Source organism: Erinaceus europaeus, chromosome 7 (genome assembly GCF_950295315.1).
Source record: "Erinaceus europaeus chromosome 7, mEriEur2.1, whole genome shotgun sequence".
Classification (NCBI taxonomy): Eukaryota; Metazoa; Chordata; class Mammalia; order Eulipotyphla; family Erinaceidae; genus Erinaceus; species Erinaceus europaeus.
Genome location: NC_080168.1, coordinates 94,620,890 through 94,641,299, shown reverse-complemented (window position 1 = coordinate 94,641,299; position 20,410 = coordinate 94,620,890). Strand labels below are relative to the sequence as shown.

The 20,410-nt window shown below is 36.1% G+C and overlaps 1 protein-coding gene across 3 annotated transcripts in view; it reads left to right on the top strand.

Moving 5' to 3' along the window:
• Nucleotides 1-20,167, top strand: part of RAB3IP (RAB3A interacting protein) — a 76,509-nt gene extending 56,342 nt beyond the window's left edge. For 2 of the 3 annotated variants that reach the window (XM_060194952.1, XM_060194951.1), the window contains exons 7-13: nt 5,023-5,100; nt 6,131-6,334; nt 9,937-10,065; nt 12,056-12,168; nt 15,831-15,930; nt 16,013-16,082; nt 19,808-20,167. In XM_060194952.1, the coding sequence (XP_060050935.1) occupies nt 5,023-5,100; nt 6,131-6,334; nt 9,937-10,065; nt 12,056-12,168; nt 15,831-15,930; nt 16,013-16,082; nt 19,808-19,890 (777 nt within the window). In that variant the 3' untranslated portion in view covers nt 19,891-20,167. The remainder of the gene's footprint in view (nt 1-5,022; nt 5,101-6,130; nt 6,335-9,936; nt 10,066-12,055; nt 12,169-15,830; nt 15,931-16,012; nt 16,083-19,807) is intronic. The other variant, XM_060194953.1, reaches the window with a different exon arrangement.
• Nucleotides 20,168-20,410: the final 243 nt, after the last annotated feature.

The window sequence follows — 20,410 nt, the reverse complement described above, 5'->3', positions numbered from 1 at the left end:
CTGACAGGCTGAAGAGCTAGGAAGAGCTGGGCCATCAGAACTTTCTCTTACTCTGTGAAGATCAGTCATAATAAATATTCTATTCAGGTATTTAATTGACTGGATGAGGTCTACTCACTTGTGGGAAGCCAATCTGATTTACTGACTTTACCTAATCACTTGCTAATGCCATCCAGAAGCACTCTGTATAATGTTTTAACTGATACGTAGACTACCCAACCCCTTGAAATCAAGTCCAAATATAAACTTAGCCATCATACATGGCTTTGCCCCTAGAATGTTAGGTTGACCAGGGGTGGTCATATTGACAACTTGCAAATACTCTTACTGTTGCTGTTGTGTCGTCTGGTCTTTGAGAGGCAAGCCTTGCTCAAGGCTTTCTCCTCTTGCCCATGTCACTCTACAAGCTTCATAGACTTAGATTACTTATAAGATTATTTTGCTGTAATAATTTGTGATCTGTTTCCTTTGAGATCCTGCCTCTACCTTCCTCCTTTAATATCTGACCCTTTTCTCTTTCTGTCTCCATTATTCTTGTGCTACAGCTTATCTTCAAATTCTAGGAGTTCTCAGGGTGAAACTCTTGACAGCCTTATCTTTTGGTATAACAAAATCTTCCAAATCATGATCATTTTAGCCTAGACCAGTAGATGCCAAACTTTTCATGGACCTGGTCAGTAAAAGTAAAATTGTAGCATTTGCCTTTGTTGTGATAAAGATAGATACCTAGTATTTATTTGTTGCCTATGTTCTTAGAGGATATATGCTTATATACATATACTAAAGTAATGTTACATAAACTGTAAAATATGAGTTTTAAAAAGAGTGAGGAATAATAAATATGCTGAAAAATTTATGGTAGTACAAAAATATTTTCTTTTTGCTAAAACATCATGCATGCTTACATATATATGTATGTGTGTGTATTTAGTGAGGAGTGTGATTGAATGTTTAGCTTGCATTTGAAAAATCTTGTTTTTTAAATACTTTTATTTACTGGATAGAGACAGAGAGAAATTGAGAGGGAAGGGGGAAATAGTGAAGGAGAGAAAGAGAGACACCTGCAGCCCTGCTTTACCACTCATGAAACTTTCTTCCTGTAGATGGGAGTGAGGCCTTGAGCCCTGGTCCTTGTGTACTAGAATGTGTGCTCTCAACCAGATGCACCACCACTCAGCCCCCCAAAATCTTGTTTTTAACAATTTGTGATCTAGCTAAAGGTTTGCTCTAAGTTATATGTGTGTGTGTTTAACAGTTTATGCTTTCTGCTAACTTAAAGATGTATTGATCAAAATAGTAGAAAAATATCTTTCCCAGAATTGAAGGTGGTTATACTATATTTCCCAGAAAATTCTCCGTTATCTAGTACCAGAAGACTGTTTTTTTTTGCAAAATAATCAGTTGATGTTGAATTTAAACATTATTATATACAGTATAAAAGCATCTTCATTTGAATTATTGCTAGCCACATCCAGGGGTGGGGGAATCCTGTTTTCTTTTTTTTTTTTTAATATTTGTTTATTCCCTTTTGTTGCCCTTGTTTTATTGTTGTAGTTATTACTGTTGTTGTTATTGATGTCATCATTGTTAGATATAACAGAGAGAAATGGAGAGAGGAGGGGAAGACAGAGGGGGAGAGAAAGATAGACACCTGCAGACCTGCTTCAGTGCTTGTGAAGTGACCCCCTTGCAGGTGGGGGGCTGGGGCTCAAACCAGGATCCTTACGCTGGTCCTTGTGCTTTGCGCCACGTGCACTTAACCTGCTGCAATACTGCCCGACTCCCGGGATCCTGTTTTCAAAGTGTATAAATGTAACAACTTGAATGTCCTTATGGACCAGACATCTGCAAATTGTAGTCTGCAGGGCAGGACCAGCTTGTCTACTTTTATACAGGCGAAGGAGTTAAAATGTGTACATATTTACATTTTGAGAAGCATTTTGTGACATGAAGACTAAATGAATTTCAGGTTTTAGTGCCCAGTGCTCCCACTCATTTGTTGTCTGTGACTGCTTTACTTCTGCAAGAACAGAATTGATTAGTTGCAAAAGGAACTGTACGACTCACAAAGTCAAAACTGCATACTCTCTGGCCTTTTATGGAAAAAGTTGTTGCCTCCTAGTGCAGTGCAACCAACATAGTTTTTAAGTTTAGAAGGATAAATGAGAAGGAAAATTTCAACCTTTTTACACACCCACCTTTTGATGTCTTGTCAGTTTGTAAAATTCTGTCTGTTTTCTTAGGTCTCTGCTTTATTTTAGCTCACTTTTCTTTTCTCTTGGGATTCCACTCCATGCATTGCTGTACCCTTTTCAACCTATGGGAAAAAAGTCACCACGTAGCACTGCTCACTTCTTCTGGTTCTTGATCCTCTAATTCTTCACTAGTTTGTTAGATCTTTAATACCTATATCTTCAACCACATTAAAAAAAATTGTCCAGTTTTTCTTTTCCCATGGGAGGGTTAGTCTGAGCTGTATAGTCCATTAAGGTAGAGTCATTTGTAAACATTTAAGCAAGTGTTCTCTTCATTACATAGATTACTTTTGCTTTTATGGTTAAATGTCATTTGCCTAATTTAAGGATCAAATTAGATAGGTTTATTATTTTGAAAAGATTTGTCAAGTAGTTTTATTGACGAGTATTTATCACAGAAAAAACAAGCAGATCTGAAACATTTGTTATTTTTTTTAAAAGAAAAAGTGCTTATCTCATTAAATTTGACAGCTCTTAAGTGTTTTGGCATAAGATAAACAGCATAATTATGCATGGATATTTTTCAGAAACTCTGATTTCATTATAAAGCACTGACCATAAAGCTTCTCTTATTCTAATGTAGAGAATTTCTCCTCCTTTACTGAGCAGATGGCTTCATGAGGGTGCCATTATCAAGCCATTTACTGAGTATCTTTGCAGCTGATTTCTCTTCTTTCCCTTTCCCTTTCTTCTCATAAATTGTAAATTGAAATTTTAAGTTACTGTATATTCTCTTACATTCTGGGGATTATCTCAAACATCTGTATTCTGTCTTAGTCCTTTCTTAATTTTGTAGGGACTCTTTGCTACTGCTGAATATTTTAAAAATATAAATAAGGTAACAGCTTTCTCTTCCTTAAAGCAATCAGTAAAGCCTTGCATTTAGATTAAAATCCAGAACTTTTACTCTGATGTCTTCATTACTAGAATACAATAAGAATGTAAACTCCTTGGCAGTATATATATTTTTCTTTCCAGTATATAATGAGCACCTGAAATTGTAACTTTCAAAGAAATGTCATGAATGATTGATTATTTTATTTATTAATGACTTAATATTTATTTACAAAATTATAAGATAACAGGGGTATAATTCCATACATTTCCCACTACCAGAGTTCTCTTATCCCCAGTTTCATTCTTTGGGTATGCATTAGTTCTCCCAGGCATGAATAATTATTTTATGAATGAATGTTACATGGATAAAAGGAGATGAAGTAACCATAGTTTTATATTTGTAATACTAATTTAAAAAATAAAACTCTGTAAAGATGGATTTTAATTTATTTTTAAATATATTTAAAATGTTTGTTTATTAATGAGATGGCTTGTAGGAGAGAGAGAAAGAACCAGACATCAATCTGGTACATGTGGTGCCGGGGATCAAACTCAAGACCTCACACTTGAGAATCTGACACTTTATCCACTATGCCACCTCCCAGACCACATAAGGACGGATTTTTATATTTGTGGTGCTATTAAGTAGTAAACTCTAATTTGCTATATATTTATTTTTAAAACTAGTTATTTATTATGAGAGAGAAGCTCAGCTTTGGCATTTTGGTGCTCGAGGGGATTGATTGTGACCACTAGGGTCACAGACCTGCAAGTTCTGTGGGTAAATAGGATGAGCTAGCTAATTTGCTTTTTTCAGATTGGCTTGAACAAAATCACCACTAATAATATTTTATAAATGTTTTTATTGAAAAATCTAATGTTTCTAAGCTGTCATTCCAGTAAACTATAGCCATGTCAATGTGTTCATGTTTTTACCTGCACCTTCTGTATGTATTTGTTGTGACTAATCATATGAATACTTACAATAGGTATTTATAAATATATATATAAACCAAATCAAAAACCTAACTTCAGAGGAGTTGGCCTTGACATGTGAGTTATCTGTTATCCATAACATTTAAATATCCTTACCCCAGCCATTATAATTAGAATGGTTAAACTCAATGAAGCTGCCTCAGTGGTAATAGATAACAGAGGAAGGTACCTCTCCATAATTGTTAGTGACATTATCTATCTGATCACAGCCATTCCCCCTCCTCCTCCTCCTCCCTTCTTCTTCTTCTTCTCCTCCTCCTCCTCCTCCTCCTCCTTTTCCTTCTTCTCCTCCTTTCCCTCCTCCTCCTCCTCTTCTTCTTCCTTTTTTTTGATAGGACAGAGAAATTGGTGTGGGGGAGAAAACTACAGATCCTGTTCACCACTCATGAAATGTCTCCCCTGCGTAGAGGCTCAAACCGGGTGACAACTTTTTGTTTCTGCAGTTGACAATGAATGGGGGCTAAGTGTTGGTAGTACTGTCATGTGTCTCTTAACAATGTTTAGTCAAAGGACAGATCACATCATGGTTCTCCCAATAAGCTATATATTACTTATCCTAGGTGTGTGGTAGGCTGTGCCATCTGGGTTTGCATAATTACAGTGTGACATTCACACAATGACAGAATCACCGAACAACAGATTTCTCAGAACATAACCCTTATTGTTGAGTGACTCATGACCATCTTTGTATTTCTCTTGTTAAATGATTTTGACCAGAGAGGTTAAATTGTTTACCTAAGACCTACACTCTTGTAAACTAACAATGCCTTAAAAAAAAGTACACATATGTCAACAGTGGTCCTGAAAACCATTATTTCCCTAATAAAATTATTTGAAAAAAAGAATAAAGCTCCCATTAAACAAACAAACAAAAAATCTTCTTAAAAACATATGAAATGCTTTGTTTCCCAAATTGAGATGTTAACTTTTTCAGGAAGCTCATAAGATGGTGAGAGAAGCCAATGTCAAACAGGCAACAGCAGAAAAACAGCTAAAGGAAGCCCAAGGAAAGGTAAGTTTTGTTACTTTTTTTTTTTTTTTTTATGTTTTTATTAGAACACTGTTCAGCTCTGGTTTGTGCCAGTGCTAGGGATTGAACTTGAGACCTTACAACCTCAGCCATGAAAATCTGTTGTGTAAACTGCTCTTTTGCTGCTTTTAATAATATATAAATTAGTGATGAACCCACCACTCCCAGCTCCAGGTCCCCCCCCTCCTTCTCTTCCTTGGATAGAGACCTAAGTTAAGAAAGGGAAGTTAAAGAGAAAGAGAGGCCCCTGCAGTGCTGTATCACCCATATTGAAGATCCCCCTGCGATGGGGACTGGGATTGATCTTGCACCTGGGTCCTTGCCCATGGTAATGTGTGAACTCTAGCAGTACTTAGTTTATAATTTGGGAACTGTAAACAAGAAATTGCTGTCTAGATTTAATTAACGTGGTTTGTTGCATTTATATTACACCCAGAGAATTCAAAGTCTTTTGAATCACATGTTCACATGAAAGGATATGATCACCTTCAAATTTAATGTTTATTTTTTTAATGTCACTGAAAAAATCACTAGAATGTTAGATTCTACTTATACATGTACTGTAATTAGCCTTAAGCTCCTGTATTTTGAAGATTTGTTTTTTATTATATTAATTAATTAGTTAATTAATTGATTTTTACCAGAGTGCTGTTCAGCTCTGGTTTATGGTGATGTGAGAGATTGAACCTGAGACTTAGGGAGCCTCAGGCATGAGATTCTCATTGCATAACCATTATGCTATCTTTAATGCCCCAGTATTCATTTACTATATGTTAGGCATTTTGATAATTAAAAAAAAAAAGTTTTCTATAGTGAATAGAGCTGAATCCAAGCCATATAGAAACACCAAAGAATTGGCTTTGCTTTCCTTTTATTACTTGACAGGTAATACAAATTAAACCTACATTTCATCTTTGAAAGTCAAATGTTATGATAAAATTGCTAGCATTCAGCAACATTTGTCATATAATATATTTAGTGTATGCAACTATGATGATTTTTCCCCCCCAAGATTGATGTCCTTCAAGCAGAAGTAGCTGCATTGAAGACACTTGTGTTGTCCAGTTCTCCAACATCACCTACACAAGAGCCTCTTCCAGGTGGAAAGACACCTTTTAAAAGGGGGCATACAAGAAATAAAAGTACAAGCAGTGCCATGAGTGGCAGTCATCAGGACCTCAGTGTGATACAGCCAATTGTAAAAGACTGCAAAGAGGTAACGCGTCAAGGACTGTCCCCTCTGACTCTGTTGATACTTACTAATTCTCATCACTGAGGTGTCAGTTATGAATTTGCCAGCAAAAGTATTAGTACACAATATGCTGTGTTAAGATGGGGGAGGCTTTATCTAGAGCTGGCTGCTTTCAGGGATTCTTCAGTTCCCTTCTCTACCTGGCTACCTTGGAGTCCCTACTGGAAACTTGGTAAGTTTTTAATCTCAATATTTTATTTAGGGAGCAAACTGCCATGTGTTGTAGAAAGGAGAGGGGAGGGACTTTAAGGATCTGTAGTCAGAATTTACTGTTAGGGTGCTCTAACACAATTTGCATATAAGGAACGTGAAAATAAGATGATTTTCTTGAAGAATGGTATGTTGCTTTTTTAAGAATTTAAATTCTGGGAGAAGTAAGAGTTTTATATCAGAAAAGGAGTAGTCCTAGATTTAGTTAATTAAATTATATATTTTTTAAAATTTAATTTAGATAATTAGGCAACAAAAATGGAATAGTAGTAGCCCTGTCATTTTCAAAGATACGTTATAAAGGCAGTTGAAGTAATGTGGAAGTATTATGAGTTGTTGTAAAAATTGTATAATTGTAAAGTATTTTTAACTCAGTCATTTCATACTATGAGAAAGTATTTGTAAAGTGTTTTGTCCATAATTCATGGGACAACCTTCTCCTGTTATTTCTCTAAGCTGTATTTTATATTGTTGAGTTCAAGTTCATTATTATTCTTTCAGAAATAATGTAGCTTTAGTTAAAATTTTGCATGAAAATCAGGAGTTTATTAAACTGAATAATCAAGGTTGTTATTTATTTTAATTGAATTGGATTTTTTTTTTAAATGATGAGATAAAAAGGTGAGACAGAAGTTCAGTACTTTGTCAAATCTGATTATGACAGAAACTTTTAATTTACATTGATTTCCATTTAAGTGTCGTCCCCCCGCCCCTGGTGTGTGTGTGTGTGTGTGTGTGTGTGTGTGTGTGTGTGTGTGGTGTGGCCAGGGTTTCATGTATGCACACTTCCTGGGAAGACGTTTTATTTAGGGAGAGACACATAGAGGGGAAGACACTAATGCAAGACACAGAGCTTCTCCAGTGCTGTGATACTCTCACATGGCACTGGGGCTCAACCTTGGGGATCATATGCATAACTAGGCATGCACCCTACCTAGTGAGCTGTCTCTTGGCTCCTTTAATTGTAACTTTCATTCCAGTATTTGTGAATTTAATCAGTATTTTTAATTGCTTGATATACTTGTATTTTTTTTGCAGTGGTTTCTCAATGTGTATGCTTATGTACCTTTTTATTTAGCAAATTTAAAGTATTTTTCTCATGAAACATTTTAAAGTTTCATTTTCAGTTTGTGAAATGTCTTAAAATACAAATAGGCAGAATGTAACTTGGAACTAAGAATTCTTTGTTTCTAGTTATATTCTGTATGCTAATGTGTGATCAAAACAAAAGATACACTAATCTACAAGAAAAGGAAACTTACCCATGTTTCTGTGTAAGCTTGATGAGGGAGTTCAGTCGTGACAGTGACATTTGCAGTCTATCTTCTGAAAGAGTTAAAGCCCATGTGCACACATTATGCAAGGCTTTGCGATCAAGTCACTTAGATATCTCACTGCTCTTTGCTCTAACCTGGGACAGATTCCTTTATCTCTCTCAGTCCTGTTATCTCTAAAGAGGAAATCCTACTCTCTGTCCTGAACAGCTGTGAGGACTGAGTGTTGTGAAGCGTTTTCCATAGCTGCCAGCACAGAATCAGCTCTTAATACATTTAAGTTGCTGTCTTTAAACTGGAATTTCCTTAGAACATCACTCACCTGTTCTGGGACTTTTGTCCACAAAAGGACAAACTTGACAAAGAATATAAACTGGAAAAGGTTTAAGCCCTACTTTCCTGCTAATATTTTTATCCTTTTACCTTTAGCTTTGACTCAAGGAATTTATGGATTTGGATGGAAAAAAAATTCACATTGAGATTGTTTCATACACCTTAAAAGCAAGTCTCTAGAAAAATCTGGATACACTCAGCCTTCCATTTAGACTGCCTGCTTATCTGATTAAACTCCTCGAGTTTGTGGCTCTAGTCAGTGCATCCATCTGTTCTAGCATATCCAAGACAAGAGTGGCTGAGAGCCGAGGATGAGGGACCATATTCTAGTTGAGTAACTTGGTGCAGCTTTATTTGTTGACAGGTGGTACTGAACTGGGCTGAAGAAATCTGAAAATCTGTTGGGAAAAATACTTGGGAAATTTTCTTAAAAGTGAGGAAGGGAAGCAAGTGACAAATGGAAGAATGAATAGACTAGGAAGTCAGGTTGTCAGTCTGGATTATTGCTGTTGCCGTGCTAAAAATGCTCTTTAAAATCTTACATTTTAAGACAGTTGGTTAGGACTCTGCATGTGTGCTTCTTTTATTTTTGTTGCTTATGCAATAAACATTTTGGAAATTCTTTAGGATGTGCCTTCAAGTAATAGCAGAATGATGAGTTTTGCTCCTATACTAGATCTTACCAATTTCAACCTCAGTTTATTCAGGTACTTTATTTAATTAACCTGATTTCACAGTAATTATCAGAAAAGTCTTATTTTTTATATATTCAGAACAATGTGCACGTGTCTTAAGAAGAGTGTCAGTGGGCTGGGGAGACAGTGTAATGGTTAAAAAAAGAATTTCATGCCTGAGGTTCAGAGGTCCCAGGTACAATCCACAGCAACACCATAAACTACAGCTGAGTAGTGCTTTGGTCTCTTTTTCTCTGTGTGTATCTTTCTGTCTACATATCTCTTACTATTATAGATCAATAAAAGAAAAAAAATTAGAAAGAGCATCAGTGCTGTTTCTTTTTTTGAGGGGGGTAAGGATAGTGGATACATTAAATCATTGAATTTCATAGTGGATACATTAAATAGGAACCAGGAAATAGCCCACCTATTAAAGTATATGTTTTGCCATGTGGGAAGAATTAGGTTTGAACCCCTAGAACCACACAGGAACGCTATGAGTGAGGGAAGCTTTGTGAATGGTGGTGTGGTGCTGTGGTGTCTCTCCTCCTCTCTCTCTTCTTGTGTCTTCCTGTTTCTCTCCTTTTCTGAGATTGAAAAGAAAAATGGATTTATGAGTAAATTTATCCATTTTACTTATATACCACAACTTTCTTAGCCACTCATCTGTTGTTGAATGCCTAGCTTGCTTCCAAGTTTTGGCTATTACAAGCTGTGCTGTTGAAAATAGGTATACATAGATGACTTTGACATTTTACCCATGTGTCAATCACTGTACTTGTAAGCCATTAACTCCCCCTCCCCCAAATAAAAAGATTTAAAAATGTCTTTAGGAGCAGTGGAATGGCACAGGTGTGAAGTCTCAGCAGTAAATAACTAAGTAAAGGACCAATTAGTTATTTGACTGTGGATTTTTTTTCTTTAAAGAAAATTGCTAACCAGTATAAGTAATCAGGCATGGTTCAGTACATTCTTTTACATGAAGAATATTTCTCATTAATGTTACATTTTGATTTTGCATTTGTACATATAGAAAGTTTTATTTTTGTGTGTTTTCTTTTGGCTTGTTTTTCAGGCTGACTTATCTCTGTATAATGAATTCAGATCTTGGAAGGATGACCCTACAATGGATAGAACATGTCCTTTCTTAGACAAAATCTATCAGGAAGATATCTTTCCATGTTTAACATTCTCAAAAAGTGAGGTAATTAAACATTTTTTTCATGGGAATGCATCAGAATTATCCCTGTACTTTTGATAACTGGTATTAGACATTTTGATCTTAAATAATTATAAAATATCACTTTACCATTTTTTCCATAAGATTATATATAATGATTTCTTGCCATTGCGCTACTGAATATCTTTCCTTATTTGAATACAGGGTCATTTCACACTGATGTGTGTGTTGCTTAATAGTTCACTGATGGGAGTGAACTATTAAGCATGTTTAGTAGAAGGCCTTGACTAAGGTTCAGTGTAAGGGAAGTGTTACATATTCTGACTCATTTTTGGGTGTATCCATGATAAAAAAAAAAAACTAATCTAGTTCCTTTATCTTTAAGATGGAAAAAAATGACCTTTTTTTTTTTTTTTGTCATGGCATTATTGAGAATAAAATGAATTAAGGAGATACATAAACTTTAAAAAAATAGATGAGGCACTCTAAAAATATAGGATCATAATTTTATATATTATTATTTACCAGAGCACTGATCAGCTGTGGTTTATGGTGGTGTAGGGGATTGAACCTGGGACTTCGGAGCCTCAGGCATGAGAGTCTCTTTGCATGACCATTATGCTACCTACTCCTGCCCAGGATTACAATTTTAATTTGTTCTTACAAGTGAAAAGTTTCAAAATACCCTGTCAATGCTTAAGAAATTTGAGTCTTACATTACTTTTTTTCTTTTTGATAGAGACAGAAATTTAAAGTGAAGGGAGAGGGAAAGAGACAGAGAGACAAGCTTTCCCCCTGCAGGTAGGACAGGGGCTTGAACCCAGGTCCTCATGCATGGTAAGATGTGTGTTCTGCGGGGTGCATCACCTCCCAGCTTATAACAGTATTTGTAAGGAGAAATTAAGATGAACAGTGTAGAGATTCTGATGAGTAGATATGTCATTCATTATGGCTTTGTGCCTGCTTATAGGTAGGCTATTTGTCAGATTGAAGTAGTTTGCTTGTTACATCTACCATTTGTCAGTTGCTACCATCTCCATCTGGGCATTTGATAGTTCAGTTGACTTTTTGTAGACTTAACTACTGTGCACATAAAAACACTTTCAGAAAGTATGTGACTGAGCTCCAGTGGTGCAGTCGGTTAGCACAAGGTACTTACACAGAAATTGATAAGTTATGAGTTACCAGTATTTAAAATATTTTCATCAGCATTTTTAAATGAAGAAACATGGGTTTATAACATAGAGGTTTCCAACATCCAGCATTATTGTTTGACATCTGTAGATGTTATGATCACTATTAAAAGTCTCGTTTCCACCCATCACCATGTAGTTTACCAGATTCATTCACCTGTCTCCCTATTATTTCTTCCTTCTGGCAACCACCAACCTGTTACCAGAATCTTAGGGCATATATATATATTTTTTGTTAGTTTTGTTTATTCACTTACTTGCTTTATGTTCCACAGATGAGTGAAGCCATATAGAACTTGTCTTTCTTAGCATAATGCCATCAAGGTCTGTCACAAATGGCAAGACTGCATTTCTTTTCTTTTTCTTTCTTTCTTTTTTTTTTTTTAACAGTATTTCATTGTATATATTGTTCATGTCTTTAAGTATTCACCTGTTATTGGACACTTAGATAATTTTTGTATTTTGGCTATTACAAGTAATGCTGCAATGAACATTGGAATAAATATAGCCAACATAAAATACCATGTATATTTAGTGTTAAAATATTCATTTTGAAGTGGAATTGTGTAAGGGGTGGATAGAGACTGGCATTGATGCCTTCAGTCCTCTTCCAGATAATGAGAAAAACTACTTGCAATTAAATTCCATAATATTGTTTGAATTCTAATAGGATTTAAGCTATTATAACCTGAATTCTTTTTTGTTGATTAAGGTGAAGCTAGTTATTCACAGGAAAAGAATCATTTAAAAAATAAATTTACTATAGAATATCATTTTGATAACTTCCTGCCAGAATAGTATCTAATGTCTTCTTTTTACAGTTGGCCTCAGCTGTTCTGGAAGCTGTGGAAAACAACACTCTAAGCATTGAACCAGTCGGATTGCAGCCTATTCGCTTTGTGAAAGCTTCTGCAGTCGAATGTGGAGGACCAAAGTATGTCTTCAGAGCCATGCCTCCTGGCAGATACGAACTTAAGAAAAAAATTAAAAAATAGTTTATTTATTTTGTCTAGAGACAGAAAGAAATGAAGGATGGAAAGGGGGGGTGGTGGAGCAAGCAAGAGACATTGTTTGGCAGCTTATGAAGCTTTCCCCCTACAGGTGGGGACTGAGGACTTGAACCCAGGTCCTTGCACCATAATGTGTGCACTTTACCAGGTGAGCTACCACCTGGCCCCTCAGAATTTTTATGTGTTGCAGTTCTGTAGTTTTTCTAGTTTTTAAATGTGGTTAGATTTCTTGTTGCTTGACTTTTTAGAGTCTTTTTTTAGAGTCTGTGTAACCCCAAAACCATTCTTTGTATGTGCATATTATTGGGAACTCTGGTAGGACAACTGGAAGAAACTTAATTTAAATTTTTTTTTTTTTTTTTTTATGGCTGAAAGGCCAGAATGCTTAGCTGCTATACATGTAAGTCCGGGCCTCATGCACACCAGACCTATATTCGATCAATCGATTGATCTGTCTATCTATTTATGCATCCATCCATCCCCAAGTGCAGAATTTCAGTTATACTTATTTCTGTAGCTTCACTGGGGTTCCTTTTAAAGTATGTCTTCCAGAGGATTGCTATAGGTACCATAAGTAGATTGGGGTGACGCTGAATTAGATACAGTTTTGTCAAGTATTTAAACAAGGTACCAAAAAGATTTGACTACCCTTCTCATACTTGTCATTATTATAAAGGATCTTACTTTGGTAAAAAGATCACTTCTTCCATCAGTAAGAAATAATTTGCCAACTACAAAGCTTCAGAAGTAAACTCCCACATTTCATAGCAAGGCAAGCCTTTTCTCATCCATACATATTGAACATATGTTAATATTGACTGATGACAGATGAACGGATAAGTTAGAGTGGATTTATATAGCATTTTTAGTAAAATAAATGAGTTGTTGTAGGGAACACTTTGTATAGAGTAAAGATACTGTGTTTGTAGAAATAGGACCAAGGTCATGGTCTGTGTAGTTCATATTGTGTGAGAAAAGTTTAAGGAAATTTTTTTTTTTAATTAATGAAATGTTTATTATGGCCAAGGTCCATATTGCTGGCTAAGATCCTCACTAATTTATCAACATAAATAAATGGGACAGTGCTGTTGGAATTTTGAGGAAGATGAGCATTCCAATAGTGGTGATTAGGAATTGTTTTTAAAATACTTTGCTGATAAAAGAATTAGACAAGATTTCTTTGAAAAGAATTATGTCTGTGGTTTGAATAACCACTTCTAAAATTACATTGCTTTAAGTACATATCCTCTGTATCTTTTCTTTTTTAATTTCTATATTGGGGGATTAATGGTTTATAGTCGACAGTAAAATACAATAGTTTGTACATGCATAACATTTCCTAGTTTTTTGCGGAGGGTAGATAGCATAATGGTTATGCAAACAGACTCTCATGCCTGAGGCTCCAAAATCCCAGGTTCAATCCTCCACACCACCATAAGCCAGAGCTGAACAGTGATCTGGTAAAGAAGAAAAAAAAAAATTCCCAGTTTTCCACATAACAATACAACCTCCACTAGGTCCTCCTCTGCCATCATGTTTCCAGGACTAGAACCCTCCTCCCACCCCAGAGTCTTTTACTTTGGCGCAGTACACCAACTCCAGTCCAAGTTCTGCTTTGTGTTTTCCTTTTCAGTCTTGTTTTTCAACTTCTGCGAGTCTTTTCTTAATATGGAGGCACATTTGTATTTTTGTCTTGGCCCTTCTGTCTTCTATGCGGTAGGGATGGCCGTGTGTATAAAATTGATCGAGATATAGTTCCTATAGTCAAGAAACTTATTAAAAAATTGTAGTGAGAAAAATTCTTACCCCAAATTTTAGATTTCATAGCATTCAAATGGAAAGGATGGTATGTCTAAGTATAGTTTACCGTGTATGTACTTGTTCAAATTGGTATTTTGTCAAATCACTTAACTCCTTTTTTCTCAGGCCAAGGTATCACATTAAATGCATATGAACTAACCAAACACAAGAGAAAATACACCATTTGAAAGTTACTATCTTTTTTTTTTAATTTTTATTTATAAAAAGGAAACATTGACAAAATCATAGGATAAGAGGGGTATAGCTCCACACAGTTCCCACCACCAGAACTCCATATTCCATCCCCTCCCCTGATAGCTTTCCTGTTCTTTATCCCTCTGGGAGTATGGACACAGGGTCATTATGAGGTGCAGTGGGTGGAAGGTCTGGCTTCTGTAATTGCTTCCCCACTGAACATGGGTGTTGACAGGTCGATCCATACTCCTAGACTGTCTCTCTCTTTCCTTAGTGGGGCGGGGCTCTGGGGAAGCAGGGCTCCAGGACTTATTGGTGGGGTTGCCTGTCCAGGGAAGTCTAGTCAGCATCATGGTAGCATCTGGAACTTGGTGGCTGAAAAGAGAGTTAACATATAAAATCAAACAAGTATTTGACTAATCATGAACCTAAAGGTTGGAATAGTGCAGATGAAGAGTTGGGGATTTTGTAGATAGCTAGTAGGCCTATTTTAGTTATATTCCAAAGGGTCCGTGACTATGCAAGTTTTTTTTTTTTTTAATCTTACAATAACTTTTCCTGAGAGAACAATAATTATATGTTTTTGTTTTTTTTTTTTCCCTTCCTGCCAGGCCACTGTTCAGCTGTGGCTTATGGTGGTATGGGGGGTTGAACCTGGGTCCTGGAATCTTGTAGAGCAGTGTCTTTTTGCAGAATAACCATTTTTCTGTCTTCATTTCCCCTCCAATAATCATGAGATTCTTTTTCCAACTGAGAAAGAAGTTCTGGTGTCTGATGGAAATCTGAGAGAAATTTTGTATCTGGTTGCCCACTTGTAAATTTTCTCCAGGATAGCAGCAAATATTTAAAGCATTCTTTTAAAAATGCTTTATTAGTGATTTAATAGTGGTTTATAAGATTACAGGGGTGTAGTTCCATACCATACTTACCACCAAAGTTCTGTGCCCTACAATCACCAGAGTTCTCACAAATTCTGAGACACAGTTTGGCTACTTCTTCTTTTTTTTTAAATTAGGCTTACTTTTATTCTATTACAGAAAAATGGTTACATTACATTATTTAGATTTTTTTCCATCATAGATTTTTTACTATAATTTTTTATTAGTGATTTAATAATGATTGACAAGAATGTGGGATAAGAAGGGTGTATAATTCCCACCACCAGAGTTCCATATCCCCTCCCCTCCATTCGAAACTTCTCTATTCTTTATCCCTCTAGGTGTATGGACCAAAGATCTTTATGGGGAGCAGAAGGTGGAGGGTCTGGCTTCTGTAGTTGCTTCTCCACTGGACATGGGCAATGATAGGCTGATAACTTGGCTGCTACTTAAACAATTTTTAAAAATTAAATTTAAATTAAAACATTTAATTTATATTTCTGGACCTATTGTTAATGTTACTCTGTTAAACTTGTAGTAGAACGTAAATCCCCACAGGGCAAGGAATTTATTTTTTTCTTCTTATCCAGGAATATCAGATAGGGTATGGTAAGTAGTAAGCTTTCAGATATTTGTTGTAATAATGAATATACTTACAGAAGATATGGAGAGTGTTTTTAATTAAAAATTGAAAATTTATTATTGTTTTACAGAAAATGTGCTCTTACTGGCCAGAGTAAGTCCTGTAAACACAGAATTAAATTAGGGGACTCAAGCAACTATTATTATATATCTCCTTTTTGCAGATACAGAGTAAGTAACTTAACCATGGATTTTAGTAAAACTTGGATTGACATGGGAACTATTTATGATGTTTGTTTTCCATTTGGCCTAGATTACTTCTGTATGCAACTTTTTTACATACATTCGGTATATTCAGCAGGGACTGGTGAAACAGCAGGACGGTGAGTGTTCTTGTTGTATAAAATAGTTATCTAAAAGTTCAGTAAAACAGAACATAGTAATTCTCAAATAAGCATTGTTATTAGTACATTTAAATTATATCTCATTTATGGTGCCAACAAAATGTGTAGAGTCTTTGGGAACAAATATTTCTTTGAATCTATATCTTAGGGTTGTGAAGGTGCAGAGCTTACTATGTGTAAAGTCTTTGTTTCATGTCTTGATACCATATGTTAGCACTTCACTACCAGGGGAAACTCCTTGAATGGTAGAGCAGTGTTTTGTCTGTCTGTCTCTGTGTCTCACTGTCTAAGTCTGAAATAATGAAGAAAATTGGTCTCCCAAAATAACTCACATGGACAGTGTGCTGTTTTGCCATGTACTTGACCCAGGTCCGAGTATGGCCCCCACAGCATTCCACAGAGGAAGCTTCAGTGCTGTGTCCTCTTTCACTTGCTATGCTTCTCTGCCTTTAGCTAATAAATAAATAGATAAATAAATGAAGGAAGGAAGGAAGAAATCAACTGGGGAGCAATGAAATTGCACATGCTTGAGGCCTGCTGCTCCTAAAATGTAATTACTTCGCACATTTGCCTTGTTTTAATGTAATTTTTGAGACATAAGTAGAATCAGTTTAACTCTTGTCCTGGATATGATAAACCATAAGGGAAGTGTGAAGGAAGTACAAGGCTCATAATTTTTTTTTATTTATTTATAAAAAGGAAACATTGGCTAAACCATAAGAGTGGTACAACTTCACACAATTCCCACCACCAGAACTCTGTATACCCTCCCCTCTTCTGATAGCTTTCCTATTCTTTAACCATCTAGGAGTATGGACCCAAGATCATTATGAGATGCAGAAGGTTGAAGGTCTGGCTTCTGTAATTGCTTCCCCGCTGAACATGGGCAGTGACAGGTCAATCCGTACTCCCAGCCTGTCTCTCCCTAGTGGGGAAGGGCTCTGGGGAAGCAGAGCTCCAGGACACATTGGTGGGGTTGCCTGTCCAGGGAAGTCTGGTTGGCATCATGCTAGCATCTGGAACCTGGTGGTTGACGAGAGTTAACATACAAAGCCAAACAAATTGTTGACCAGTCATGGACCTAAAGGCTGGAATAGTGCAGATGAAGAGTTGGGGGGGGGGTCTCCATTTTATACATAGCTAGTAGGCATATTTTAGTTATATTGTAAAGGGCTTGTGGCTATACTACTAGATTTTTTTGTTTTATTTTGTTTTGGTTTGGTTTTGCCTGAGCCTGAAATCTTACATACAGGTAGAACCTAGTTATTGTCTGGGGAGATGATGTCATGGCTGGCAGAAGGACCAGAAAGCTGAATCAGGGAACAGTAGCTCCCAAATATGGGAAGGGTGTATAAATATTGTTGATTGTAAACCCCATCAATTTGATCTGATCTGGGGCCTGTATTCAGCTTAGGAGCTTATGTGACCTCTGCATCTCTGTAGATCTGAACTCACATTCTGTGGTCATAAGTAGGAGTGTTCCAAGCTGCCCCAATATCAGGACCCATCTTCTTCAGGTGTAACATAGAGTATATTGTCCAGCCTCCCTTCAGAGGATGGAACATTCTCAACCATTGTTGATCCAAGTTGAGGGCAAGGTCCTATGGGGGTTCACAAAGGGGTCTGTTGTGTTGTTTCTGATAGAAATGACTGGTAACAATGGAGAGTGGGATTTATTTGAGGTCTAGGCTCATAAATTTAAGTTCTAGTCATGATCAGATTTATTTTGATTGGTAAAAACCATGAAGTATGAATAATTTTTCTTGTATTTCCTATTTTGATGTGTCAGTTTCTTTTTTTTCAAATTTTTTGACATTTGTTTATTCCCTTTTGTTGCCCTTGTTGGTTTATTGCTGTAGTTATTGTTGTTGTTATTGATGTTGTTGTTATTGGATAGGACAGAGAGAAATGGAGAGAGGAGGGGAAGACAGAGAAGGGGAGAGTAAGATAGACACCTGCAGACTTGCTTCACCACTTTTGAAGTGACTCCCCTGCAGGTGGGGAGCCAGAGGCTCACACTGGGATCCTTACATCATCGGTCCTTGGGCTTTGCGCTATGTGCGCTTAATGCACTGTGCTACCGCCCAGCTCCCTAGAAGGTCAGTTTCAAATGGCATATAGATTACTAGATTTTAAATCAGTGGAAATACAGATGATCTATTTCAGGAGAACTAACCTCCTGCAAGTGTTACAACATTTTCATTTAGTCTCTCATGATTACTGATGGTTTATAGCCAGTGTCTTCCACAGCAGGCATAAAAATGAGCATAGATCTAAGGCAGTGTTTCTTGAAAGCAGGTGATAGTTTCAAAGCAGAAATAGCAGGCATTGGGTTGGGGACAAATTCATGTTAGTTTTGCATTTAAAGTGGGGAATTTTCTTGTTTATATGTATTCTTTTTGGTCACTGGAACTTTTCTTAAACTTAGGAGCTAGTAGAAGCCTACTATCATTCATGTAAACTATTGAGTTTAACATTTCACAAACTTTGATATATTTTGCAAGCAGTAATATTTATCTAGAACTAGATCATAATGCCAAAAAAAAGAATAGGCGAGAAACTTACTTTTAAATGGTGTTGATTTTCAAAAGGCTATGTAGCAGAAGAGTAATATGTAAACTATAAGTAGGGGGTAGGATGAGGAGGGGATGATGTCATTCATAGAAGAAGTTGAAAAATTAGAACAGAAAGGGATGCACAAAGCAGAACTTGGATTGGGTTTGTAGTATTGCACCAAAGTAAAAACAGTGGGAAGGAGGGTAGGTTTGCAACTCCAGTGTAGGAGGGCTTGGAGGTATTGACACGGACATTTGGTGGTGGGGATGGTGTTAGGCTATACTCCTATTAACTGAGGAATCTTATAAATCACTATTTATTCAATATGTCAGGGGGAAATAGATGGAATGTTTCAAGTTCTTTAACAGCTTGGATTATAGTTCTGAGTATATATTACTCCTTTAGCCTAAGCCTTTAATGTTTTTTTCAGATTTGTAAACTGATTGAATTCTGACACGGAGCTTAAATTAAATTAAGGCATTTCTAAAAATAACTTTATTTTTTAATACTAGGTTAGCTACAACCTTAGACCAGATCAGAATCATCTGGTCCTGTCAGTATCTCAGATACAGTTATGAGTAGACAGGATTAAATAACATAAATCAGTAGTTTTTATCTCTAATGTGAACCTTATGTGAAATCTTCCCCTATTGCTACAAAGAATGTTACAAGTTTCCTATACTCTTTTCTTTCTTTTTCTTTTTTCCTTTTTTTAAATTTAATTTAAAATTTTTTTAATTTAATTTAATTTTTAATTAAAAAAAATTTTTTTAGCTAATGTAGAGTGGCCAAGGCATAGCAGTTAGAATAGGAAAGTAAACTTGATAGTAACTTCTGACAGTAGCATTGCCATTTATTCAGGACACTGAAATGTCTCCCCTTTTTTTGGAGGGGGGTGTTGAAGTGATAGTCATTTATGCATCTAACAAACAGTAGCAACAATGTGATGCATATTACTTTGTTGATAAAACTAGGAAACTTGTAAGTATATGGGGGAAAAACCTTGTGTGATACTGTGTGCATTAGGTAAACCCTGAGAAAATGCTTATGTGGCATTTCAGGTACTCTTAAATTTTCAGTGAAACAGATTAAAAATAAACAAGTAAGTATTTTATGAGTTATGTTATCTCTTTATTCTGTTTTTCTAGTTGACCAGATGTTTTGGGAAGTTATGCAGTTGAGAAAAGAGATGTCATTGGCAAAGCTGGGATATTTCAAAGAAGAACTCTGAAGCTTTCCCTGGGACCATGCATATGAACCTCTCTGAATAATGGCAGGAAATCTCTGGAAAATGGCTATTTTTATGGTTACTTGATATTTATTTCCAAGGAGTGGGCCCAAGACTTTTTCTCCCTTTTGCAAATTACACTAAGAAGTACTGTGATTTCTTTTCAACTGACCTGTGCTGTGTTTGCTTATTCTTTAGTTGAACACACTAAGAATTACAGGTGTACTAGTGATTGTAATTTATAGTTACAGAAAAAAGGCTAAATAAATGTTAGATTGAATGTGGGTTGTTTTTGTTTGTTTCTCTCCTAGCTCTGACATGTATATAGTATTATCTAAATGTATTGAAATGTAATCTTCAGGGCTGAGGAAATATCATAATAGCTGTGCAAAAAAGACTTTTATGCCTGGTGGCACCAAACGTCCCAGGTTCAGTCCCCAGCACTATCATAAATCAGAGCTGAGCAGTGCTTTGGTTAGGGAAAAAAAAAAAATCTCTTAAGTCTTCAAACTATACAGCAGCC